A 26,895-nucleotide genomic window follows, 5' to 3' on the forward strand; every position below is an offset into this window, starting at 1 on the left:
CGGGACTTGGGGTGCGAGGCGGGCTGGCTGTGGACGAGCAGATGGGCGCGGGCATGGCCCACGGGCACCGTGGAGAGGGCGGTGGCGGGGAAGCCAAGCGTTCTCCCGCCGCCCCGGCTCTCTGCCCGGCGGGGAAGAAGGGGCGCGGGCGGTGCGGGCTTGGAGGCCCCCGGATTCGCCTGCCCGCGGGACTTTGCGGGAGCGAGGCGGGCAGTCGGCGGTGGGTGTGGTGCGGGAAAGCCGGGCGATCGTCCGCGCCCCCGCTCGCCAAGGGCTGGAGGGCGTGGAGCGGGCTAGCTGAGCGCAGCTCCCTTCTCTCTGCAGGCGCCTTCTTCGGCAGGCGGACCGACTCCTCGGCGCGGCGGGGCTGGGGCAAGCTGGACGCAGCATGATGCGCGCAGTGTGGGAGGCGCTGGCGGCGCTGGCGGCGGTGGCGTGCCTGGTGGGCGCGGTGCGCGGCGGGCCCGGGCTCAGCATGTTCGCTGGCCAGGCGGCGCAGCCCGACCCCTGCTCGGACGAGAACGGCCACCCGCGCCGCTGCATCCCGGACTTTGTAAATGCAGCCTTCGGCAAGGACGTGCGCGTGTCCAGCACCTGCGGCCGGCCCCCGGCGCGCTACTGCGTGGTGAGCGAGCGCGGCGAAGAGCGGCTGCGCTCGTGCCACCTTTGCAACGCGTCCGACCCCAAGAAGGCGCACCCGCCCGCCTTCCTCACCGACCTTAACAACCCGCACAACCTGACGTGCTGGCAGTCCGAGAACTACCTGCAGTTCCCGCATAACGTCACGCTCACGCTGTCGCTGGGCAAGAAGTTCGAAGTGACCTACGTGAGCCTGCAGTTCTGCTCGCCGCGGCCCGAGTCCATGGCCATCTACAAGTCCATGGACTACGGGCGCACGTGGGTGCCCTTTCAGTTTTACTCCACGCAGTGCCGCAAGATGTACAACCGGCCACACCGCGCGCCCATCACCAAGCAGAACGAGCAGGAGGCCGTGTGCACCGACTCTCACACCGACATGCGCCCGCTCTCGGGCGGCCTCATCGCCTTCAGCACGCTGGACGGGCGGCCCTCGGCGCATGACTTCGACAACTCGCCGGTGCTGCAGGACTGGGTCACGGCCACTGACATCCGAGTGGCTTTCAGCCGCCTGCATACATTCGGCGACGAGAACGAGGACGACTCGGAGCTGGCGCGCGACTCGTACTTCTATGCTGTGTCCGACCTGCAGGTGGGCGGCCGCTGCAAGTGCAACGGCCACGCGGCCCGCTGCGTGCGCGACCGCGACGACAGCCTGGTGTGCGACTGCAGGCACAACACGGCCGGCCCGGAATGCGACCGCTGCAAACCCTTCCACTACGACCGGCCCTGGCAGCGCGCCACGGCCCGCGAGGCCAACGAGTGCGTGGGTGAGTGGGGTGCGGAGGCGAAGCCGGCGGCGGACCGGGACGGGCGCGGCTGCTGGGCTTCGCAGCGGCGGATTCTTAGGAGCGCGGGCGGTGGCCGCAGCCGAGGATTGCCTGCTGCTGGGATGTGGTGGGAACGGTGGGAGGCGCGCTCAGGGATGCCCAGGACCCAGGAGGGCTGAGAGCGGGTCCACTCGCTCGCGTGGCACTAACTGTGAATGCCCAGGTTTGCACCCAGTGCCCTCTGCGAAGCCAAGAAGCAGCGGGAGAAATGCTGCTGGGAGGGGGTTTTGAAGAAAATTTGCCGATAGGGTCTTCCTAAGCCCGGATCCAAACGCAAACATAGATTGCCTTCTCCTCAGTTTGGCTGCACCCTGGGATTCACCTCCGCCCCACCCCCCCTTCCCTAAGGCTGCAGCTGGGACGCAGTTGGGGACCCCGGGCCAGTCCCAGGAAAGCTCCAGTTCCACAACCCAAATCCCTTGGGAGATGGCAAAGAACTATTTGTAGTTCGGGGCCAGTTGGGCACCCGGCACTAGACGAATGTCACTCCTGCACCCTCCATTTGTCTTTTTATGGTTTGAAAAAAAGTTTTCTTTTTCTCTTTTGAACGGCGTGTTTGTATTAGCAAAAGAAGAGTGATGTGATTTCAATTAATTACTATCTACAGATTACAAAGGAGAGTTCAGTAATTATTTTAAACTAATTCAATCGTGGTCTAAAAAAGTATACCAGGTTTTTTTTTTGTTAGCTTCAGGGTTTGGTGAAATTAAACAGTTTTGAATTAACTAAGGGCCCAGCTTTTTCTCGCTTTTTAATGGGGTTTCAATTCCTGAAAGAGAAATCTGACAAAACTGGGCACTGGTGAATACGTCTGGGTCAGAAATGAGGCTAAAAAAAAAGGATACGTTCTACTTCTGAATTGTAAGATTTTTGCTGCTGTAGAAACTCTCAGACATCAGTTTCTCCCCGTGGGAGGGGGTGGTGGTGGTGAAGGAGGGGAAGGTAGTAAGACAATACCCTGGTTTTTCAGTATGAGACATAAATTTCCAAATCCTACATTCATTTTAATGAAAATTATGTAGTCCGTCAGTGCACCATTTGGTGTGCATCTTTTGTGAGCGTATAGATTTTGCCTCCCCCTCCCCCCAATCCCGAATAGCCAGTGTGAGTCTCTTCAATTGCTTCACCCTCTGAGGCACATTGCAAAGTTTGCTGGTCCCCACAAACACACGTCTTTAGGTCTGGTTCTGATTAATTGTGTCATGTTGTTGTCGAATAGTTTGTGCCTCATGACTGTGGATGCAGACTTTTGAGCAAGCGAATGGAAAACATGTCTTGCAGGGCCGGGTCGACACAGAGGCCCAGACAGGCGTCCTGGTCTGCCGAAGCCTGTGCCTCCTGTTGCATGGCGAGGCCTCCATTTTTACCCTCATGTCCTGCTTTTGCAGACCTAATTGTTCATCCCCCTCGTTTGAGGGACAGGACTGGTTTCCAGTTTGAAGGCACTTTTCAAGATTTCACACAGAGAGAGAGTAGTTATAGTCCAATTTAGTGGTCTTTGAGAATAAAATTCCTTTGATCTGCTCAATTCCCTCAGAAATGTTGGTTTTTCCCATCTCTTCTCTTCCCCCTCCTCCCTCTTTTCTTTTCTTCCTTTTGTGCGTAAAAACCCTTTATTGACATTTAAAGGAATTCCCAGGGTTTGGCTATCAGTTTTAGTTTGTATGTGCATATGAAAGATGACTTTGCATTGTCAACAGCAGGGTCTAATTGGACAAATGCAAGTGAATACATGGAGGCGAATACACTTGATGTTGTGATAAAATTTTACTAGCTTCTTAGCGTTGGTATTGTTCCGATTCACCACCCACCCCCATGTCTTCTTCCTGTCACTTTGGATGTGGAGACGAAACTTGCATTTGTTATAACGATCGATCATCAAGCACTTGAAATAATCTCTCTAGTTTAGGATTTTGTGTTTTGACCAAAGCACTAACTATGCACACAAATTAGATTGACCTTTTTTTTTTTTGGCCAAATTGAGCAATCAACATATTAACTAATGTAATTAGTAAGCGTTTTGTTCAAAAAGTTTAATTAGGCCTAATAAGTACATAATCTACATGACAAATGATCAGCTAACAATATTTTTCTGGTTTTTAGTGAAGTTATTTTAATTCCCGGTAGTTAAAGTATCTTTAAATCTTGCCAATTATTCAGTCATCTCATAAAAGGAAAGCCAATTCAACTATGTGAAAGTTATTTATAGTTTCCTTTTTGAATAGATGTTCTGATACCTCGCAGATATAGCTGGGAACATCAGATTGAAGTTCTCATAAAGTCTTAATTGAAGTTTTAGTGATTTTTCCATCATTCTGTAAAAGAGAAAGCCAGCAAGGACAATTTAGGAGTGATTTACAATTAAAGGTCGAGCTTTTTATGAAAAGGCCTTGTAGTGGAGATATGTGAATGAATTAGTATTTGACAGGTGTTCTGAGATACTAAAGGGCACTGTGCTAGGAAAAAGCATTAATAAATCCTTCAGACACTAACTTTGTACTATCAGAGACTCAGAATGTTTTCCCCCAACATAATCCCATCTTGTGAATTTCACACTGTTGACATATAAAGTCAAGCTACCCAGAGTATTTACAGCTAAGGCAAAGTAAAGAAGTATATATTTTTTTATTCCAAACATCAATCTTGATAAAAACGAGGCTATTACTAGGCTATCCTGTCTTTGCTTTTATAAAATAATGAGACATGATTTATCATAGACTAAAGTGGCTCCCTTTACTAGGTTAATCCCTGCCCCCCCCAAACAAAACCCTAAAATTAAAAAATGTGTTGATTTTATCATTTGACTGAATAGTCCTTCCACACAGGGCTAAAGTACTTAATAGATTACTAAGAAATGCACATATCCTATATGCTTTCTTTGGTCCAGCTCTCTTTTTGGTGTTGTTTCAAGGTCAAATTCTCTACAGAATAAATGTGAACTTTAGTAAAGCCCGATTTTATTTTAAACGCAATTTTGGATTTCTTCCGGAAAAAAAAAAAACCCTCAAAACAATATGAAAGACAAGACTATGTATAATGTTACAGCCTCGACAGTTCTCAGTGGAATAACTAAATACTTTCTTCCACCCATATGTATCAGCAGTGTTCACATGCTTTTATACACATGTGCATTTACATTTATCGTGTAAAGAAGCACCCATGCATGGTAGGGGTGTGTGTACATTCAAGGGAAAATGCATGAACAGTTTTAAACCACCTGGGTTTCTAGGCATTTTTTTTTCGTCTTCCTTTTTTTCAAAAGAGCATCTGAAGACCATATTGTGTTTCATAAATTATTGACATCAGTTTTAATCAGTGTCCCCCTGACGTCGGAGCTGTGTTAGTATTTAGTGCCTGACGAAGCATGCTGTTTAATCTTACTGTGGGGATGTCAGCATGAGCCCCTGCATAGCTTATGACAGGTCTAGCTTATGAAAACTTGTTTTGCGACTCACTCTATAGCTTTGCATTGCCTAGCCGTAACCCAAAACCCACACAAAAGATGTCTGTGCAAGACGAGCACCATTGTGCTGGGCTGGCCCCCCCATGGTCATTGGTACCTGCAATATCATACTGCTCATAATTGTTTAAACATGGCTACGGGGGGTGTGGGGAATCCTCAGACTGTAAATGGCTCTGGTGCTTGGGTCCACCCCCATTCCTGGCAAGAGAGGGAGGTTATATTGGGGGTGTTGCCATGAGAAATCCAATGCCCCACTAAAGACCCTTGCAACATCATAAGGCTGAAATTATGTGCTGCCTAGTCCAGAGCCTGGCACATAGCTATAAATGAGTGAATGTTTTTAACAGTTATAGTAATTATTATAATTATTATCATTATGATGATTAATCCTTGAGGGCTTATTCTTTGCCAAGCACTCCCATTAATTTAGTCATTTAATCATTCTGACTATGCTAGTGATAGACGCTATTATTGTCCTTATTTTGGAGGTGAGGAAGCCATGGCCTAGAGATATTAAATGGTTTACCCAAAGCCACGTAACTAGGAGGTGGTGAAGCCTGATGCTTGTGCTTGGTTTTATTGCATCCACTGTGCTGCCTCTCCATGGAATGAATGGATGGATGGATGGAAGAATGGATGAATGAATGAATGAATCCACGTATAGGAGAAAAGCTGGAACAACCTGTTACTTCTTGATAGAACTGGAGGAGGTTCCCTAGTTGTGTTGCATTAGATTAGATTAGGTTAGATTCATACATACTTACATATGAAGTTGTATATAAGAAATTTTCCTTTATCTCAGCCATAAGGCCTGGTGGGAGGCAGGGGTTATGACTATGAGTGAAGAAGGTTTAAATACTTTTCCTGTGGGTTCTCAGCATCTACAAGTGTTGCTGATGGCCAAGTCTGTCTTGATTTCAGGGCCTGACATCTCTCTTAAAGGGGGTGAAGCAGAGCCGCTAATCAAAGCTCCCCTTTAAGAAGGGTTTCTCTTTTCATCCTTGTGCTCACCATTCCTTTGCTTCACCAGAACCTACTGAAAAAATCCAGGAAGTGATTAAAAGTATTGTTGCCAAACAGAGGAGTTTGACTGGGAGCAGGATGTCCGGTCTCTGGTGTGGCGCTACTAGGTGCCTTTACTCCAGTCAGCAGCACAAGGCTGTCATTTATCTCTACTGGCCCCAGGGCAGCTGGAGTGAGGGTGTCTGTTGGGGTCCTCGTTAGCACCTGTTGGGCAGGGACCTCTAAGCAAGGAGGCTGCTTCCTGCTCTACCCAGAGAAGGGAGGCCAGTTTGTCAGGGTAAACCTGTGGGTCTGTGCACTTCCAGGCTCTGCCAAGTTCTCTTTTAGCCCTGCCCAGACTTCTCTCTGACCTCCTCCTCCTGTAGAAAAATGAGATCCTCAGAAAAGTATTTGAGACTTTATGTCCAGAGTAAATACTGGAAAGGCAGTGGGTTGAAATTCAGATGTTCCCTGGAAGGAATCCCCTCATTTTCTGCTCACAGCTGGTATCGATATTTCCTTCTTGAGATGAGTTGTGCTTTTCATTAAGTAAATTTTTTGCCTTGGGATTAAACCAACATTGTATTCTTAATAGACTTTTATGTTTACACTTCAAAAGTCCGCTGGGTTGTTATTCGTGTTATCTTGATGGCTTCTTACAGTGTCTGCTATGCACACTGGCTTCACCAAAATAAATGGCTCTCTAGGGAACTGGATTATAAAACAGCCTTATCTGTGGATGCACAAGTACGGATATTTTGTGAGCCAGTATTTTTTTCTTCCTTTCAGAAGGGATAATCATACCTTGGGTTTCTGCAGCGCCTTTCATTATAAGGAGACGGGAGGTCTTGGAAGGCTTTTGAAATGCTCAGGACTTAAGCCTAATACTTGTAGAGTGGCCCACAACATTTTGTCTGTCGTCTGGAAGCCCTTGTGGTCTCCGCGGCCTCAGAAGGCATGGCATTGGATTGGGTGGCCGGGAAACTGCAGGGTTTAGAATGTCAGTCGAAGGTGGCTGTCAGGTTGCATCCTAAAGACAGACCACAAACCCCTACCGAGTGCCAGGCATTGTCCTAGGTGCTTTATATGTCCTTTGTTTCAATTAATCAGATTGCCATGAGGAACAGAAGCTTTTCAAAAACAGATGTCCCTGCCACCAAAGGGCAGTTTTACACAAACAGGACGAAGTGTGGACAAGTCTGCAGGACACATCTTGGCTTACTCAGCTACACTGTTGCATATAGAGAGCAGGGGGTATCAGCAGCGTTTGTTTCGAAGGCTGATCACATAAAAGCGGTGTCCTATTATAAGCAACTCTGAGGGTATAAGGGATGGTTGTTCTGAATAGTGCTCGAAATAAGTGGCTGCCTGGACAGTCCTGGACGTGGACATTCGCCTCAGAGCTATCTGCTTCCTGAGGTTTGACTTGTGCAGCACAATGGAGTGAGTTCAGCATTGCATTCCTGTGTTCTTGTTCCAAAAATGTATCTCTGTTGTAAACTCAGAAGTAGATTTTATTTTGCCTTTAAAAAGTTATATAATTTATGTGAATTTCCCCCCGTGTCAAATGGCAGAGACCTATTCCAGTGGGTAGTGGCTGTCTGTAGAGAGATTGCTTCCTTTCTGTCCCCAGCTCCTGGGAGGCCTTGGCTAGATGTATGTTCAGCCCTGGCTGCATTATTTTCTGTCAGTTCTACCCTCTGTGCTCATGTGATTGATGAGATGCAGAAAGTCTCTCGTCAGAGCCTTTTTCTCCCAGCATTTAAGTTCCTGCTCTAAGCCTCCCTCACGATGGACATTTCTATCAGAGGCCGCCACTGGCACTCAGCGCGCAAAGGAAGATACCCTCCAAGGGGACAGGTGTACCTGTGGTTCAGGGGTACCATCAAGGAATTTTTCCATTGTTTTCTCTGCCTTTGCCTGTGACGGGCCATCCCCAGCCATCCCTGAGCCTTCTGCTGTTGGAATTAGTGTACTAGTTACAGTCAGGTTGAAATGAATTCATTTTACAGTGCATTTGTACATGGAAAGAAGGAAAAAGATGGTTCTGTAAGTATAGTAGGCTTCCAGGTTATTTAAAGGGGTTAAAGTAAATTTGTTGGGTGAGAACTTTGAAAGGCAGAAAGTAACATTCCAGTTCACTTCGTAGCTCAGCTCATGCCTGGCTGGAAGAAGGCACTGGAAGGAAGTCTGTCTCCCCAGAGGATTCAGGACTAGCCTGTGTGAGGTCCCAGCTCCCTATGCACGTGGTCACATTTTAGTTGGGGGCCTGTCCATGTCTACTCCTGGCTGGTGCTATTGCTAGATTTTCTAGATTTTCCCCGGGTCCTTTTCTGCCTGCAGATAAGAGAGATTATTGGTTGTCGTGTCCAATTTTCACACATTCCAGAGACTCTCCACTTAAGTAAGACAATCTGTAGGACCACAGGGACCTTTAAAGGGGCTGGCTTTAAATAACCGAGTCCTAAATAAGGAAATGAGATAGATCTCTTTTAGTTTCCCGAGGGCCTATATGTTGTGCTACGTTCCATATTTGAAGTCCCAGAGCGTCGGACACTTCCTGCATGTTTGATTACCGTTGTCAGGGCTTGTGATTTCATCTGTTGCTCCTGGGAGTGGCTGTGATGAGCACCTAGCACGTGCACTGTCGCTAAAACCAGGGCTGACATAAATGATCTTATGGTATTGGAATCCTTCTCAATATAATTCCTTAGGCAGAATTAGCCCACGAGATGAAAACTATTTGCCATTTTTGGTCCTAGAAGATCTTCCCCTCCCTCTCCACCTGCCTGCAGACAAGGAAATACCTTTTAAGTGGACATTTCTGGAGCATTCACTGCTCAGGTGGCTCTTTTGGGTGTGGGGATGTAGAGAAGTGTGATGTAGATGCCATTTCTGTCAAAGAGGCTGTGTGCGTGAAAAGGTGAATACTTGTCCACTTGTCCCGAGCCGTGAACGTGGATGGGCCCCCAGAGTGAGGAGCTTTGCTGAGTGTCCAGGGCACACGGGAGGTGCCGAGGGTCTTGAGAGGAAGCAGGTTTCATTTGGCTCCGGTACCACAGAAGGATTGGATTTTAGTCCTCATCACATTTTCCTGCTGCGTTTGTTCTGTTGTAGTGTTTTTGTTTTCTTCCGTGCCAAGAATTTGAGAGACGATGGTTCCCTGAGAAGAGGGGTCTTCCCAGGAACGCCAGCTCTGAAGTTCCTGGGCAGGTCCTCCGGGAACCGCCCTGGATTGTGAGACAAAAACTTGTCACTGCCCGACACTTGTAGGAAATTATGCCCCGACCTGGGCCAGGGCCCTGATGCCTGAGCCTTCCTGGGGCTTCTCCCACGTGAAGGTTGTTCGCTGTACTCACAACCACATCTGTGTGGTATCGAGGGACAAGGACTCTTCGCAAGCCACTGCCCTCAGTGCTCTGCTTACATTTGGGCTGGTGCAGAAAGTGCTGAACAGTAACAGTTCCAATCCCAGCGTGAAAAAGGAAACACATTGTGTTTACAGATACAGAATTTGGCCTGTGAAACATGAAAGTACCTTTGGGTTGGACGGCCCCAGGGCAGAGCTGTTGGACACCGGCCCCCCTGCCCTCAGCCTTGTGGTCAACTTATTTTCCTCTCCCTGAAGCCAGACCTCAGAGGTGGGCAGGTCGATCCCAGCCAACTCTTTATTCCCAGACCCTGCCCTGTCTCGCTCCGGATCAGACCCAGAGAGAATTCACTGTGGGAAAGTGCTTGGCCTTCTGGGCTGCCATGAGGAAGGAAATTGCTTCTCAATCCAATCCGCAAAAATCAATCCTTCCTAAACCACGTTTTTGGACAGAGTTGCCATCCTGATAGCCAGAAATGCTAGTGAAGAATGGGACTGAGCAGTCCTCTGTATTTCTTATCCCAGTTTATTATTTGAACCAGAGGGGTAGAGAGCTGGTGGTGGTGGTGGTTGTTTTTTTTAACCGAAGATGTCTGCAGAAGAAATGATCCACATGTACGTGAAAAGCAAGTTCTGATTTTCCTGATCCATAGAAAGTCCTTAGTTCTAAATCAAGATCAGAGAGCACACGTTCTATTTAATAACATATGAAATAGCAAGATACATGTATTAGGGGCTATGATGCAAGAACCCGTCTTTGGCTTCACACTGCCTGGGTTTGAGTCCTATTTCTACCAGGAATGTGAACCAGGGCAAGTTACTTAAGTTCTCTGTGCCTTTGATACCTGTCTTGGGAACCCAGCTCGGGACCACTTTGATATATTGGGTAGGGTGGGGACTGTGAGGAGCCCTTGTGTTCTGCTTTGACAGGGGGCTCAGAGGAAGGGTACAGGGAGGAGAACTAGAGGCGGGCTCTGATCCTAGACTTTGGGCTGTTAACAGCACACATTCTATGGCCTTTACTGCTGCCATGCTCTGTTCTAAGAACTTCACTTAGTCCTCATAACAGCCCTATAAGGTGGGTTCTATTACTATAATTAAGCAAATTTCTTTACTATAGTATAACATATGTAAAGAAAAGCCCATGAATCCTAAGTGTTCAGCTTAAAGACTGTTTATGGTGTGCACACACCTGCGTAACCAGCACCCACATCGAGAACATACCAGCACCCCAGAAGCTGTCCTGTGTTCCCTTGCAGTTAGCACGCCCCCTGTCCATCATGCACTGGTTTTCATTATTTTTGAACTTTATATAAGTGGAATCGTATTCTGACCTCTTTCACTTGATACTACATTTGTGGTCTTTATCCAAGTGCAGTAGTAGTTTATTAGTTCCATTTACTGCCCAGTATTCTGTGATATAAATGTATCACAGTGTACTTCTCTGTTCCACTGATGGCAGACATTTGGGTTGCTTTCAGGTTCTGGCTGCTAAAAGTAGCACTGCTGTGATGATACTCATCCATGTCTTTTGATGTACATCTGGATGCACGTCTGCCGTGTGTGTATCGAGAAGTGGAATTGCTCGGTCCTAGGGTGTAGGTATCTGTTCATATTTAATAGAAAGTGGTTAAACATTTAGTGCAAAGTGATTGTACAAATTTACGTCTGCACACTATTTTATAGGTGGAGAAACTGAGGTACACGGAGGTTAGGTGACTTGCCTGAGGTCACATGGCTAGCAGGTGTGGAGCTGGCACTGGAAGCTGGGCAGTGTGGCTCTAGCGTCTTGCTTGTCATCACTGTGCCAGATTGCCTCTCATCTTTAGTCTGTATACCCCCGTCAGGGAACATTGTGAATACTGGGAAGCACAGGTGACTTTGCACAAACAAGTCCCTTGACTTTTCGGGGCCTCAGTTCTCTGTGTAAAATGAAGGGTTGGATTACAAAGACCATCTTCAGCTCTGATATTCTGTACTCCTGTGGAATGCACTGCCTTCCCGAGGACTTTTCCAGTCTTCACTACTTACTGACCCCACTCCATTCCCTGCTCAGTTAGAAGCAGCTCTATAACTTGAATGATATATTTTCCAACCCTCCCTGCCACCGGAGTTCCCTCAGAAGACTGCATAGGCTCTAACTGGGGGACCTCACTTGGGCCTGCCCTCCAACACTGCTGGCAATTTCCCTGCCTCCCACTCCCAGCTCTTCTATTTGGGGTGGCAGGTGGCAACATGGGATCTCTCCCTTCTTTGTCCTCCAGGGTGTTGGCTAGCCAGTCTTCTTTCTTAAGATCATATGTATTCAGCTGGATGAGTTTTACAAAGTGAACTTATCTATGTATCTAGCACTAACATCAAGAAATACAATATTTCCAGAAGGCCCCTTACGCCCCTCCCAACCACCAACCCCCCAGTGTAACAATCATTTTGACTTCTAACACCATGGATTTAGTTTTGCCTATTTTTGAACTTTGTAGAAATGAAATCATACTGTATGTTCTCTTTAATATTTGGCTTCTTTTGCTCAGCCTTATTTTCATGTAAATAGTCTTAAACATAACTTATCCTGTTGTCCTTGTTAGTTTGATGGATGATCTCAACTTCTTGGGGGTATGAATCCTCCTGCCTCTTCTGTCTGCTGACCTTTGCTCGTGGTGAATGATTTCCTTATGTGTTTTATACTTTCTGACTGTGAGCTTATCTTTATTTGGGATTTTGTGGAAATCCTACTGGTTGTAGTTATGGAAGTGCCCATACTTGAGTGATCTTGTATTCATTCTGCCAGACATCCTAGAGGTATCATTGGACTAGGACCAAATTTTCCATTAATTAATCATCTTGGAAATTCTTATATCAAATGAGGAGTATGCATTTGGCCTCCAAACCTTCCTGGCTTGGGGTTTCATTTTTCTACCTCACTGGAGAACTTTTTCTCCTTTTACTCAGAGCTTTGAGTAGAGACAAAATTTTGTTGTCATCTTAGGCTGATTGACAAAGGTTTTTAGTCCCCTTTTAATACAGGGGGCATTTGGAAGGTCCAGATTTTTGCCACCTAGTTTACTGCTACAGTTTTGTAACTGGTCTCCCTGCCTCTGTCTTTGTCTTCCAGCCTTCCTGGTCAGTTACACAGAGGTAACTGCCTGTGTATTTGCTCTCTGTTCATTCGGAGGAACACCCAGAGTCCTTACAGTGGCTGCAAGGTCCTGCATGTTCTGGCCCCTGCTTGCTCTCTCTCCTCATCTCCTAGCAGTCTTCCCCTCTCTCACTCTGTTCCAGCCCCCAGGCCTCCTTGCTCTAACATGCCATACCTGAGCGCCCTGGAACAGCAGTTCCCCCTGGGCATCAGATGTGCCTAGATACCCGATGGGATGATTCCCCTGGTTCCTTCAAGTCTTTGGTCAAACATCAGTTCAGTGAGGCTTGCCTTGACTATTCTATTTAATTCTGCAAGCAGTTCCCCGACCTGTGTCTGTCTTTTTTCCTCTCTCTCTCTCTTCCTCACGCATGCATGCACTCACGCACTGAGTTCATACTTATCCTGCCCTACTTAATCCTTTTCCCCATAACAGTTGTATCACCCTCTAACCACACTGCTTACTTATCGATTGTGTTTAGTAACTGTTTTCCCCTCCTCCCACTTGTTCCTTTTTATCACTTGTTTGAATGTAAATTTACATAAGGCCAGGAGTCCACGTCTGTTTTAGCCATCTGGCATAAGTAGGTGCTCATTAAAGATTTGGTAAAAGAAAGAACTCAGGGGTTTCATTTGCATCTCCTGGCCTTGTAAGACCCAATGCCTCATCTCCTGTCTGTGTGGGGTGCTAAAACCTAAGCCCAAGGCATTAAGGCCAATTTCCAGGTCTAATAACCAGTCTTTCTTCCCCTCATCTCTCTCCTCTCCCTTTTTCCTCCCTAACTCACACACACTGTGATCACTGGGTTCTCAGGGTTTCTCTTAATACCTTGGCTTTCAGATTCTTCTTTCCTCTAGCACCTGGGGATTTCCTCTTATTTCTTGTGAGATCTGCTATGCATTAAATATTTTTAGAATTACATTTCATCTGGTATTTCTAGATGCTTGCAGTGGTAGGGGTTCCACATTACCTCAGTCCACCTTGTTGCCAGAACTCGAAGTCATATATTTTAATCTTTCATCCATCTGGAATTAATTGTGGCATATGGTGTGAGGTAAGGATATCCATTTTTTTCATCAAATATTTAGCCAGTTATTCAGTGACAACTATTGAAAAACATCATTCTTTGTCACTGATTTGAGATGGCATATTTATTAAATGCTTAAGTATTACATAAACTTAGATCTGTTTTCTGGATTTTCCATTTTGTTTCACAAATCTATTTTCCTACCACTTCTTATTTTGGTAGTGGAATTCAATATCTGGTAGGTTCAGTATTCACTCATTTATTCTTTTTCATTTATACTTTTTTCAGTTATTCTCATTGCTCTTCCTCCTTGCTTATTTGTTTGTTTAATCTGTTTATTTATTGGCTTTAGATGAGTTTGTCAAGTTTCAATACAAATGCTTTTGGTAATTTGATGGTGGTGGTGTTAAAATGAACTTGGTTGATAGTTGATAATTTTACAAGTTTTAAATTGTAACTGTATCAACATGCCTGTTGTATATAATGATTTGATTATTTAAATGTCTCCATTAGGGTTGTTAGGATATTAAAAGGGTAGGTTGTAAGTCTACACAAAATCATAAGCTCTACTTGTGTGTTTCTCTTTGATTCTTCTAGAATTAATTTTTTCAGATTTATTGAGATATAATTGATGGTCAATAAATTGCACATATAAAAAGTATAATTTGATACTTTTGACGTGTGTGTGTGTGTGTATATATACATTATATATACCTATGAAACGATTACCACAATCAAGATAAAAAACATATCCATCAGGATGTTTCCTAATGTTCATTTCCACCATCGTGCTTTCTGTCATTATATATTAGTTTACCCTTTGAAGAGTTTTGTATAAATGGAATCATATAGTACATACTATTTTTGGTCTAGTTTCTTTCTGTTTGCATGATTATTTTGATTATTTATTCATCTGTGATGTTACGTGCATTGATAGTTCAATTCTTTTGATTTCTGGGTAGTATTCCATTGTATGGATATACCGCAATTTGTCCATTCACCTGCTAATGGACATTTAGGTGATTTCCAGTTTTTGGCTGTTACAGATGAAGCAGCAGTGAACATTCCTGTACAAGTCTTTGCATGGACATATGTGTTCATCTCTCTTGGGCAAATACCTAAGAGTGGAATGGCTGGATGATGCAGTAGGTGTATGTTTAACTTTTTAAGAAAACTGCCAAACTGTTTTCCAGAATGGTTGTACCACTTTGCATTTATACCAGTAGTGTATGAGAGTTCCATTCGTCATCAGCATGCTAGATGGCCAGTCTTTTTAATTTTAGCCATTCCAATCAGTGTGTAGTAGCAGATACCTTTACAATTTTAAGTCTCAAAAGCCAGAAGCTTGGGATGTTCCATTTATTCATGTCGTCTTTTAGGCCTTTCAGTAAAGTTTATAAATTTCTTTATATTAGTGTCATGCATTAAAAGAATCTTTGCTTCTATGTATTTATAACTTTGATTACTATTATGAAAGGGATCTTTTTCCTTTTCATTTTCTATCTAGGTATTGCTAATGTGTAGGAAAACAATTGAGTTTTATATAAGTGTTTTGCAACCTGCAACTTTACTGAACTTTAATTCTCATGGTGTTTCAGCTAATTCTCTTCTCTTGGACTTTGACTATAATCCACAGATCATGAATATTTTGGCACTTCTTTTCCAGTACTTGTACCTTTTATTGCTTTTTCTTGTCTTACTGCATTGGATATAACTTCAAAGTAATAGTATATAATAATGGCATGATGTCCCTTTGTCTTAATCCTGATTTGAGTGAGAATATTTCTAGAGTTTCATCATTAAATATGATTTGCTGCTAGTTTCATATAGATATTCTTTATTATACTCAATGGAGTGACCTCTATTCCTGATTTCCGGGGAGGTTTGATCTTTTTTTTGTAACTCAAGAATATGTAGAATGTTAATCCTTTACATATTAATCAAAATGATCCTACAGTTTTTCTGCTTTGACTATTACTGTAATGAATTGCATTAATTGAGTCCTGAGACATAACTCACATACCATACAGTTCACCCATGGAAAGTATACAATTCACTGGTTTTGTTATGTTCATAGACTCTCTGCAGCCATCACTGCAATTAATTCTGGAACATTTTTGTCATCCCCAAAAGTAACTCCACACCCATTAGCAGCCACTTCCCATCCCCTACCTATACCCATACCCCAGTCCTAGGCAACCGGTCTACTCTTTGGTTTCTATAATTCGCTTATTCTGGACATTTCATATAAATAGAATCATTCAATATGTGGCCTTTTATGACTGAGTTCTTCAATTAGCATCATGTTTTCATGGTTCATCCGTGTTGCAGCTTGTATCAGTACTTCATTCCTTTTTCTGGCTGAATAATATTCCGTTGTTCGAACATATCAAATTTTATTTGTTCATTCATCAATCGATAGACATTTGAGTTATTTCCATTTTTTGGCTATTATGAATAATGCTACTGTGAGCACTGATACACAGGTTTTTGTGTGATCATGTGTTTTCTTTCTCGAGTATATGCCCAGGAGTGGAATTGCTGGGTCATGTGGTAACTCTAGGTTTGACATTTTGAGGAACTGCTAGACTATTTTTCAAGCAGCTACACTGTATTACGTTCCCACTAGTGACATAGGAGGATTCCAGTTTCTCCATGTCTTCAACAGTTATTATCTATCATTTTGATTATATCCATTCTGGTGGGTGTGACGTGGTATCTTACTGTGGTTTTGTGATTTCCTAAGTTTGAGATGTACCAGCATTCTTGGAATATTCTATTTGGTGATGTATTATTTTTTGCTGATGCTTTGTTTTGGAATTTGATATCTATGTTCGAAAGTGAGATTTGAGCTGAGCATGCACCACTCAGTGGTGGCATGCTCCTGTAGTCTCAGGACCTCGGGAAGCTGAGGTGGGAGGATTGCTCGAGCCCATAAGTTCAAGGCTGCAGTGCACCAGGATTGCACCCGTGAATAGCCACTGCACTGCAGCCTGGGCAACATACTGAGACCTTGTTTCTATAAAAACACGAAACAAGACAAAAAAAAACCACAGTGAGATTTGCGTGAACTTTTCTGTTTTTATATTGCCTTTTGTATCAAGGCTGTTCTAACCTTATAAAATGGAGTGGGAAGCCTCTATTATTTTTAATGCTCTAGAATAGTTTTAAAGTAGCATGAGAAATAGCTGGTCCTTGAAGATTTGCCCCTAGAATTAGCCCCTCTGGGCCCTGTGCCATTTTTGGAAGTAGTTATTTGATAACTGTTTCAATTTCTTTCATGCTTATATGTTTATTCAGGAATTTTTCAGCTGCCTTTTGAGTCAAATCTAGTGATTTATTCTCAAAGTAAATAATCATTTACCCAGATTTTCATTTCCTAATGCATGGAATTGTATATAATAATCACTAAAAATATTTTTTAAAATTTCCATATGTGGCTATATCACCTTTCTAATTTCTAGTAGTGAACTTTTATTCTCACTCTCTGTTTGCCTAGGTTTCTTTGCTTTCTGGACATTTGTGAAAGTCATAATAATAAGGCCTGATTATATTTTTTGAATACTCACTGTGTCCTAGGCCCTGTGCTAATAAGTGCTTTGGATGTACTAATTTTAAACATATTTACAACTCTGTGACTTGAGTACTGCTATTCCCATTTTACAGATGGTTGAGTAGTTAAGAAATTTAGTTTGCCTGAAGTCATGCAGCTACAAAGCCCAGAGCTGGAATTAAACAGGATCTGTCAGCTCCTAAAGCTGGTGTTCTTATCTGCTATTCTAGGCTGCTGCTTGTTTTTGAATGCTTTTCATGCTCTAATTCTCTAATTTTTAATCTTTATTAATTTCTTATTTAGGCTTTTTTGTGGTCTTCCTGATTTTTTGAGTTGAATGCTAAGTTCAATTAATATTATTTTCTTATTCCTGTTTAGTCATAAAACCATTTAAGGCAATGGCTTTTCCTTGCTAGAGTAGCTTTGACCACTTCCCATACGGTTTGATTTGTACTGCCCTCGTTGTCACTGTTTTAACAATGACTGTGTGTGTCACTATAGTTTTGATATTCTTTTTGTTACTGGACTTATTTATGATTTGGATTTTCATTTTCAGGGGGTTAAGTCCTTAAAAAAATATTTTAAAAATTAAGTCCAGTTTTATTGTATTGCATCTGATACAGGTTTTTTTGTTTAATTTGGTTTTTTATTTTTCAGAACAATTTCATGTGTGTCTGTAAGATCACCTCAGTCAGTATTCCATGGGAACTGAAAAAGAACTTTGTTTTTAGGGTATAAAGTTTAATATATTTATTAAATCAATCTCATAGTGATTTTATTCTTTAGACTCTATATCCTTGTTTTTCTTTTTACTTGGGGCAAAAACCCAGGAAGACTTAAGCATATAATTCTCAATCTTTGACAAATTAAGTGACAAAGTCATCTAACTTTTTAAAAATTAGGAGATGTGCAAAAAATATGATAAGCAAATGAACACAAAGTAAAAGCCGAGTCACAAAATAGTATCTAAAAAGTAGAATTCAGAGCAGAATGCATCATGCACAAAGCTGATCATCTTATACTGATACAGAAAAGAATGCACTATTGTGAACATGAATGGACTGTGACCTGGGCCCTGGACTTGGTGTAAAGAGGGAGTTGAGCAGATGATCTCTCAGTCCCTTCCAGTGCTCACATTCTAGGAGGATGCCTTTGGGGTTCACTACTAAGTGGTGCTGGGGATGGCATTAACTGGGAATAGGATTAGAAGCAAAGAAGAGGACAGGATGATTCCTAGCCTGAAGCTGGAGCAGTTTGAGCCGACAGCTGGGGCTGAGTTTATTACTTTGGCTCATTCTGTCTTTACATGAGCATCTGCCTCATTGCCTTTTGGCCTGGCAAAGGAGATTTGCTGAAATAGAAATCAGTCTGCAAGGACAAGATGGTGAGGCCACAAGGACTCACTGACATGGGGTGCCACCTCCCGTGATGAAATATGACCCCACATGGCTTGGTTTGGCTCTGGAATATGCCAACATCACCCCCTAGGAGCTCGGAGCTCTCCGGAAGAGCATTTCCACGGGCAGCATCCTACGGGAATGGGCAGGCTACCCAGCTTCACGCCTGCCTCTGTTTCTCCTCATCCTCCTGCCAAGGGGTGATTAATTCATGGAAGAAAGACAGGATGCTAAAGAGAGGAGTGTGTTTCACAGAATACCAGAACCATGAGAAAGGCTGAAAATTAATGAGCTAAGTATCTAATTTAAGAAGTTAGAAAAAAAAAAAATTAACAGAATCAGTCAGAAAAAGGAGGAGGGGGGAGAGGAAGAGATAAAAATACGAACAGAAGTCAATGAACTAGAAAACAGATATTCAACAGACAGGATCAACCAAAGCCAAAAGTTGGTTGTTTGGAAATACTAATAAAATAAACAAATATCTGGAAAGATTGGTCAAGAAAAAAAGAGGAGGCACGAATAAACAACATTAGGAATGAAAAAAAGACTTAACTAGAGATCTGGCCGAGACTTAAAAAATAAATAAATGAATAAGGTAATAATATGAACAACTTTATGCTAATACATTTTCAAAGCATAATTTCCACATTATCTTTACCAAACCCTTGGAGAATTTCTCATAGCGTGGTCCATAGACCATCTGTACCAAAATCTTGTATGGAAACAAAGAAAAAACAGATAAATTGGACTTCACAATTTAAAACTTATACTTTGAAGGACCCCATCAAGAAAATGAAAAGACAACCCACAGAATGGGAGAAAATACTTGGAAATCATATCTGATGAAGGTGTAGACTATATATATATATATATATATATATAAATAAAATAAATCTTAGAACTCAACACCAAAAAGACAACCCAATTTAAATAACAGGCAAATGACCTGAATAGATATTTCTCCAAGAAAGATACATGCAAATGGCCAATAACCACATGAAAAGATGCCCCAAATCATTAGCCATCAGGGAAAAATAAATTAAAACCACAATGAGATACCACTTCACACTCTCTAGGATGGCTATGTTCAAAAAGACAGACGATGACAAGTGTTGGTGAGGATGTGGAGAAATTGGAACCCTCTTGCACTGCTGGTGGGAAGGTAAAATGTGTAGCCACTTTAGAAAATAATCCCTCAAAAGGTTAAACATCACGTTACCATATGACCCAGTAATTCCACTCCTAGGTGTACAGGCATACTTTGGTGATACTGCCGGTTTAGTTTGAGACCACTGGAATCAAGGGAATATCTCAATAAAAGGAGTCACATGAATTTTTTTGTTTCCTGGTGCATATAAAAGTTATGTTTATACTATCCTGTAGTCTGTTAAGTGTACAATAGTAGCATTATGTCTAAATAATGTATATACTTTAATTTAAAAATAGTTTATTGCTGAAAAATGCTAATGATCATCTGAGCTTTCAGCGAGTGGTAATCAGTCTTTTTGCTGGTGGAGGATCTTGCCTCGATGTTGATGTCTGCTGACTGATCAGGGTGGTGGTTGCTGAAAGTTGGAGTGGCGATTTCTTAAAATAAGACAACAGTGAAGTTTGCCACATCAAGTGACCCTTCCCTTCACAAGAATTCTTTGAAGCATGCAATGCTGTTTGATAGCATTTCACCTTCAGTAGAACTTGTTTCAAAATTGGAGTCAGTCCTCTCAAACCCTGCTGCTGCTTTATCAACTAAGTTTATTTACTATTCTAAGTCCTTTGTTGTCAGTTCAACAACGTTCACAGTCTCTTCACCAGGGTAGATTCCATGTCAAGAAACTACTTTCTTTGCTCATCCATAAGAAGGAACCCCTCATCAGTTCGATTTTATGAGATTGTGGCACTTCAGTCCCATCTTCAGGCCCCACTTCTAATTTTAGTTCTGTTGCTGTTTCCACCACCTCTGCAGTTACTTCCCCTACTGATATCTTGAACCCCTCAAAGTCATCTATGAGGGTTGGAATCAACTTCTTCCAAATTCTTGTTAATGTTGTTATTTAACCTCTTCCCATGATTCCTAAATGTTCTTAATGGCAATCTAGAATGGTGAGTCCTTTCTAGAAGGTTTTCCATTTACTTTGCCCAGATCCATGGGAAGAATCACGTCTGTGGCAGCTATAGCCTTGCAAAATATTTCTTAAATAATAAGACTTGAAAGTTGATTACTCCTTGATCCATGGGCTGCAGAATGAATGTTGTGTTAGCAGGCATGAAAACAACACTAATCTCTTTGTACAACTTCATCAGAGCTCTTGGGTGACCAGGTGCATTGTCAAAATGAGCAGTAATATTTTGAAAGAAATCTTTTTTCTGAGCAGCACGTTTTTACAGTGGGCTTAAAATATTCAGTAAACCATGCGGTAAACAGATGTGCTGTCACCCAGGCTTTGTTGTTGCATTTATAGAACATAGGCAGAGTAAATTTAGAAGAATTCTTGAGGGCCCTAGGATTTTCAGAATGGTAAATGAGCATTGACTTCAACTTACAGTCACCAGCTGCAGTGGCCCTAACAGCAGAGTCAGCTGTCCTTTGAAGCTTTGAAGCCATGCATTGACTTCTTGTCTTTGGCTAGGACATTCCTAGATGGCATCTTCTTCCAATGTAAGGCTGTTTCATCTACATTGAAAATCTATAGTTTAGTGTAGCTACCTTCATCAGTGATCTAAGCTAGATCTTCTGGATAACTGGCTGCAGCTTTTACATCAGCACTTGCTGCTTCACCTTGCACTTCTGTTATGGAGACAGCTTCTTTCTTTCCCTAAACCTCATGAACCAACTTCTGCTAGCTTCTTACTGTTCTTCTGTAGCATCTTCACCTCTCAGCCTTTACAGAATTGAGGAGAGTTAAGGCCTTGCTCTGGATTAGGCTTTGGTTTAAGGGAATGTTGTGGCTGGTTTGATCTTCTATCCAGACCACTGAAACTTTCTCCATATCAGCAATAAGGCTGTTTTGCTTTCTTATCATTCATGTGTTCACTGAAATAGCACTTTTAATTTCCTTCAAGAACTTCTCGTTTGCCTTTACAACTTGGCTAACCTGGTACAAGAGGCCTAGGTTTTGGCCTATCTCAGCTTTTGACATGCCTTCCTCACTAAGCTTAATTAGTTCTAGCTTTTAATTTGAAGTGAGAGATGTGAGACTCTTCCTTTCACTTGAACAATTAGAAGCCATTGTAGGGTTACTAATTGGTCTAATTTTGATATTTTTTTCTCTCAGGGAATAGGGAGGTCCTCAGAGGCTGAGAGAGACAGGGAAACAGCTGATTGGTAGAACAGTCAGAACATGCCCAACGTTATTAAGTTTGCTGTCTTTTATCAGGGTGATTTGTGGCACCCCAAAACAATGACAATAGTATACCAAAGATCACTGATCACAGACCATCATAACAGATATAATAATTAAAAAGTTTGAAACAAGAATTACCGGAATGTGACACAGAGACACAAAGTGAGCACATGCTGTTGGAATAATGGTGCTGATAGACTTGCTCAATGCAGGATTGCCACAAACCTTCAATTTGTAAAAAATGTCATATCTGTGAAGTGCAATAAAATAAAATATGGCTGTATACCTAAGGGAAGCAAAAATACATGTCCACACAAACAGATGTTCATAGCAGCATTATTCGTAATAGCTAAAAAGTGGAAGTAGTCCAAATGTCCATCAACTGATGCATGGATAAACAAAGTATGGTATAGTCATACAGTGAAATCTTCAGCTATAAAAAGCAGTGGAGTACTCACGCTTGAGAAAACATGGATATACCTTGAAAATATCATGCTAACGAAAGGAGCCAGTCACAATCATATAATCACATACTTTGTGATTCTGCTTCCATGAAATGCCCAGAATAGGCAAATCCTTAAAAAGCAGATTAATGGTAGCTAGAGACTGAAGCGGGGAGGTGAATGGGGACTGCTCATAGGTGTAGGGCTTCTTTTTGGGGTGTTGAAAATGTTCTAGAATTAGATAGTGGTGATGTACAACCTTGTGAATATGGCAAAAACCATGGAAATGTACACTTTAAATGGGTGAATTGTATGGTATATGAATCATTAATATATCTCAATTTTAAAAAACTTAATGGGGGTGCTGGGCATGGTGGCTCACGCCTATAATCCTAGCACTTTGGGAGGCCAAGGCGGGAGGATCGCTTGAGGCCAGGAGTTCTGGGTAATAGTGAGACCTTGTCTCTACAAAAAATAAATAATTGATTTGGCATGGTGGTGCACGTCTGTAGTCCCAGCTCCTCGGGAGGCTGAGGCAGGAGGATTGCTTGAGCCCAGGAGTTTGAGGTTATAGCAAGCTATGATGACACCACGACACTCTAGCATGGATGACAGAGCAAGACCCTGTCTCAAAAAAACAAAACAAAACAAAACAAAACAAAAGCTTGTGGGGGAGTGGAAAATAATTATTAAAATGTGTATTCCTAAGCCCTTTCCTGGCTTAATAAAGTCAAATCTCTGAGGTAGCACCTAAAAACCTGCACTTTGGCTAATGCGTTAGATGTTACACACAGAAGTTTGAAGAATCACCATCCACTTTTCCTTTCAGTAGAATTCCAAATGAAATGAATGAAAGGAAAAAAAAAGAAAAACATGGTGAAAATAGAAAATCACCATCTGGCCAAAAGTTCCCGGGAATAGTGGTTTCGGGCAAGAATCACAAGGTCTGCTAAAGTTAGTGAGTAAAAATATGATAAGAAATAGAATATTTGCATAGTATTATACTGGTCAGATTATCTTCCCACAACTACAAAAGGAAAATGAGTAACTTTACAGTGAAGAAACGTGGCAGGTGCCAACGTAATAAAATGACCAGAATTAACTCGTAATGGGACGTCCTGACAGCATGTGCTGCCTGAGGCGCTGCACCGAGAAGGATCGACATCACTTCTGCGTGGTTCTTGCTAAAAATACACAACCTGAATTTAATCATGAGGAGACATTAGATAATCCCAAAAAGGAGACATTTTAGAAAATAACTGGCCAGTATTCAAGATATCAAGGTCACTAAGGATAAAGAAAGACTGAGGGAATGTCACAGACCGGAGGAGGCTAAGGAGACGTCAGGGCTAAATGCAGTGTAAGAATCTGGACTGGACCCCTCATCCTGGACCAGAAAAGGACATGTGTGGGACAGTTGGTGACATTTGAATAAGGTTTGTAGATTAGATAATAGTATTGTATCAATTTCACTTTCTGGGTTTGAATCATTGTAGGACAGGTAGGTAAGATAGTAACGTGTGGGAAAACTGCATGAAGGGTACACAGAGATTCTTTGCAGCATTTTGCAGCTTTTTGTAAGTCTAAATTTATTTCTAATTAAAAAATTAAAGTCCCTGTCCTGTAGCGTCATGAGTCCTGGTTTGAAAACCATTGGTGTAGCAGGAAGAACTTGGGCTTTGGGATCATACAGGCCTCAGCTCTATCATGTACCTGCTGATCTGGAGCTCTCCAGCCTCAGTTTCCTCATCTGTGAAATGGGGATAATCACGTTTCTGTCCTAGAATCGTTGGGGGGTAAATGAAACAATGTATGTGAAATGCCAGGTGCAGTCCCTGCATTGCCAGGTGCTCAGGAAAGGCCAGCCCTGCCCAGTGGTTCCAGCGCTGTGCTCGGAGGTGTTTTCTCCATGCGTCAGCCCTTGATCCCTCTCTCACCTTGGAGCAAGAGAATTGGCCGTTTCAGCTTGGCAAAAACCCTGGGCTGGTAGCTGAGAAAAGGTGCATCCCGGGAGAGGGGGCTTTCCACAGAGGGTGCGATGGGGAAGTGGCCCTGGCAAGGGCAGAGAGCACCCTGGGGGCCCCGGGAAAGCAGCCTGGCCTGGCGCTTTCCCACAGGCTCTCCTTGGCAGGCCACTTAAAGTTACACCAACTTCAAACAAAAGGGTTTTCAGACACAAAGGAAGGCTCAACCTGGCCAGTGCCAGGCCTGGCTTAGCGTTTAGTTCAGAAATGCAGTGCCTCAGAGCTTGTAGACAGGCCAGACCATCCCGGTGAACACTCCAGGAATGCCAAGAACCTGTGTTGGCGCTCCCCTCCCGGGCCTGCTCCGATGCTGACCGCGGGTCTGGATTCCTTAGAGGTGTGTAGGAGCCGTGCAATGCGCCCAGGGCGCGTACTCTGCTGACTGCTGAGACCGCAGGCCCAAGGGTGCTGGTCCTTGAACCTGTCTTCAACCCTGACCCCTCCCCGCTTTGCAGTTATGTGGGTGTGTGCACTGGGCTGGTTTTCTTCACTGATTATTATTTTATTTTCCCCCCAGCTTTACTGAGGTGTAATTGACAAATAAAAATTGTGTGTATTTGCCATACACAGCATGATGTTTTGATATATGTATGGGTTGAGAAATGATTACCACAGCCACGCTAATTAACATATCCCTAACTCCCAGCAGTTTTCATGTATACAATACATTATTGTCAACTATAGTCACCTGCTGCACAATAGATCTCCATCACTTGTTCATCCTGACAGGTGACTTTGTAGGCTTTGACTAGCATCTACCCACCCCATCCCCCTTAATTGATTATTTTAAAATAGAGCAAAATAGGTAGTTTTTCAGTCTGTGTTTTTATATAGGCTCCTCTATGTTCTGTCACTTGAGTCTCTCATGTGACCAGAGACACACGTTTGTAAAAGGGGGAGCTGGAGTGAGGGGCACAATCGTAGAGCATTGGGGTGATGGCCTGCATTTTAATGTGCTTTCCCTGTGACCTGGCAATTGTACCTCTCAGTGCTCATCCTAGAGGAACACACACGTGCGCAAAAAGGCACGTGCAAGTGTGTTTGTCCTAGACTTGTTGTTAATAGATACATTATCTATTTATCCCTTATAAATCTGGAAAAAACACACTTGCACATATATATACTGGAGAGAGAGAGAGAGAGAGAGAGAGCGCGAGCGCACGCGCGTGCGCGGGCACAACCTTAACGTCTCCTAGTAAGGAAATGTCTAAATAAACCAATGTCTCCATGCCCTAGGATATAATGCTGCAGGTAAAAACATTGTGTGTCCTCAGTCCCGGCTACATGGGAGGCTGAGGTGGGAAGATCTCTTGAGCCCAGAAGTTTGAGGCCAACCTGGGCAACATAGCAAAACCCTGTTTCTAAAAACAAGAAACAACCTCCCCTCCTCAATAAATCTATGTGTGCTCAAGGGTAGGACTCCATGATATATGGAGTATGATACCACTTAATATCAAAACAAAATCCTGCCCAGCCCAACCCATGACTGTCACACAGAGACCCTGGGTAGAGGGACATCTTTATCATCTCTCTATCTCTGTTGTAGCTCTGGCATCTCAATGGCTGCTTTTGGAATAGCATCAGTTTCAGGAAATTTATGACTTAACTGAGTTTGCTATTATTATGAGGATTAAGAACCAGGCCCGAAGTGGATTCTTTCTCAGTGCTGAACTGGACAACAGCGTAGTTGGCAAACTGTAGCCCGTGGGCCAAATTCTCTCTGTCATCTGTTTTTGTAAATAAACGCTTATTGGAACACAGCCACGCCCATTTGTTTATGTACTGTCTGTGGCTGCTTTCTGTATAACAGCAGAGTTGAGTAGTTGCAACAGAGGCCATGTGGTCTGCAAAGCCTAAAATAGTTATTATCTGGCTCTTTACAGAAAAAGTTTATTAACCCTTGTCCTAAGCCCTTCTCCCCAGACCAGCCCCATTTCTTCCAATACCTGGGGCAAATGGAAAGGAATTAGTTCTTTCTGCTGCTTCAGAGTTTGGGAGAGCTGTTGTAGAATGCCTTGTTTCCTGAGTACTCATGCTCTGCCCCCAGCAGACTGGGTCCCCTCAGGGACAGGGACTCCTCTGTCCTGGTGTCCTCAGGGTCTGGCAGGATGCTGGCACACTGCAGATGCTTAATGCCTACACAGTGGATAAATATGTCAATGAGAAGTATAAAAAAGAGAGAGTCACCTTCAGGCTCTTGCCTTTGGGCAGTCTGTTTAGAGCGCTCTAACCGGAAATTAAGGAAATCTGCTAACCCGAATGGAAACGGCCAGTTGTATGATACAAAGGGCCAGCAAATGGTTCATGGGGCTAGTGGCTTCATGGGTGAAAAGACAGTGTCTTTCTTGCCTCCCTTAACCGAGGGCTCGCGAAGGTGGCCCATCTTGCTGTGAATGCCTCTGCCCCACCGGGTCAGGCACACATATCCCTGTCACTCAAGGACTTTCCCAGGGACTGGGTGGTCTCGAGTTTGCCTTGGCAGGGATCTCCATCGGGTGCCTGACATCTGATTTTTTTTTAGGCTGTCGTAGTAAATGCAAGGCTGCCGTGAAAGAGGAGACTCTCGTCTGGCGGGAACGGAGGGCAGACAGTGAACACGATTCTCTGTCCCGGAGAAAGAACCTAGCAACTGGGTTAGCATTTCCAGAAGGGTTTTTTTTTGTCTGATTCAC

General features: G+C 43.3%; 1 protein-coding gene across 1 annotated transcript in view; it reads left to right on the top strand.

The window, feature by feature from the left end:
- Positions 1–26,895, top strand: part of NTN1 (netrin 1) — a 179,954-nt gene that overhangs the window by 233 nt on the left and 152,826 nt on the right. The window contains exon 2 of the mRNA XM_069483376.1: positions 325–1,406. Coding sequence (XP_069339477.1) covers positions 389–1,406 — 1,018 coding nt within the window. The 5' untranslated portion in view covers positions 325–388. The remainder of the gene's footprint in view (positions 1–324; positions 1,407–26,895) is intronic.

This window comes from Eulemur rufifrons, chromosome 9, assembly GCF_041146395.1.
Source record: "Eulemur rufifrons isolate Redbay chromosome 9, OSU_ERuf_1, whole genome shotgun sequence".
In the NCBI taxonomy this organism is placed as follows: Eukaryota; Metazoa; Chordata; class Mammalia; order Primates; family Lemuridae; genus Eulemur; species Eulemur rufifrons.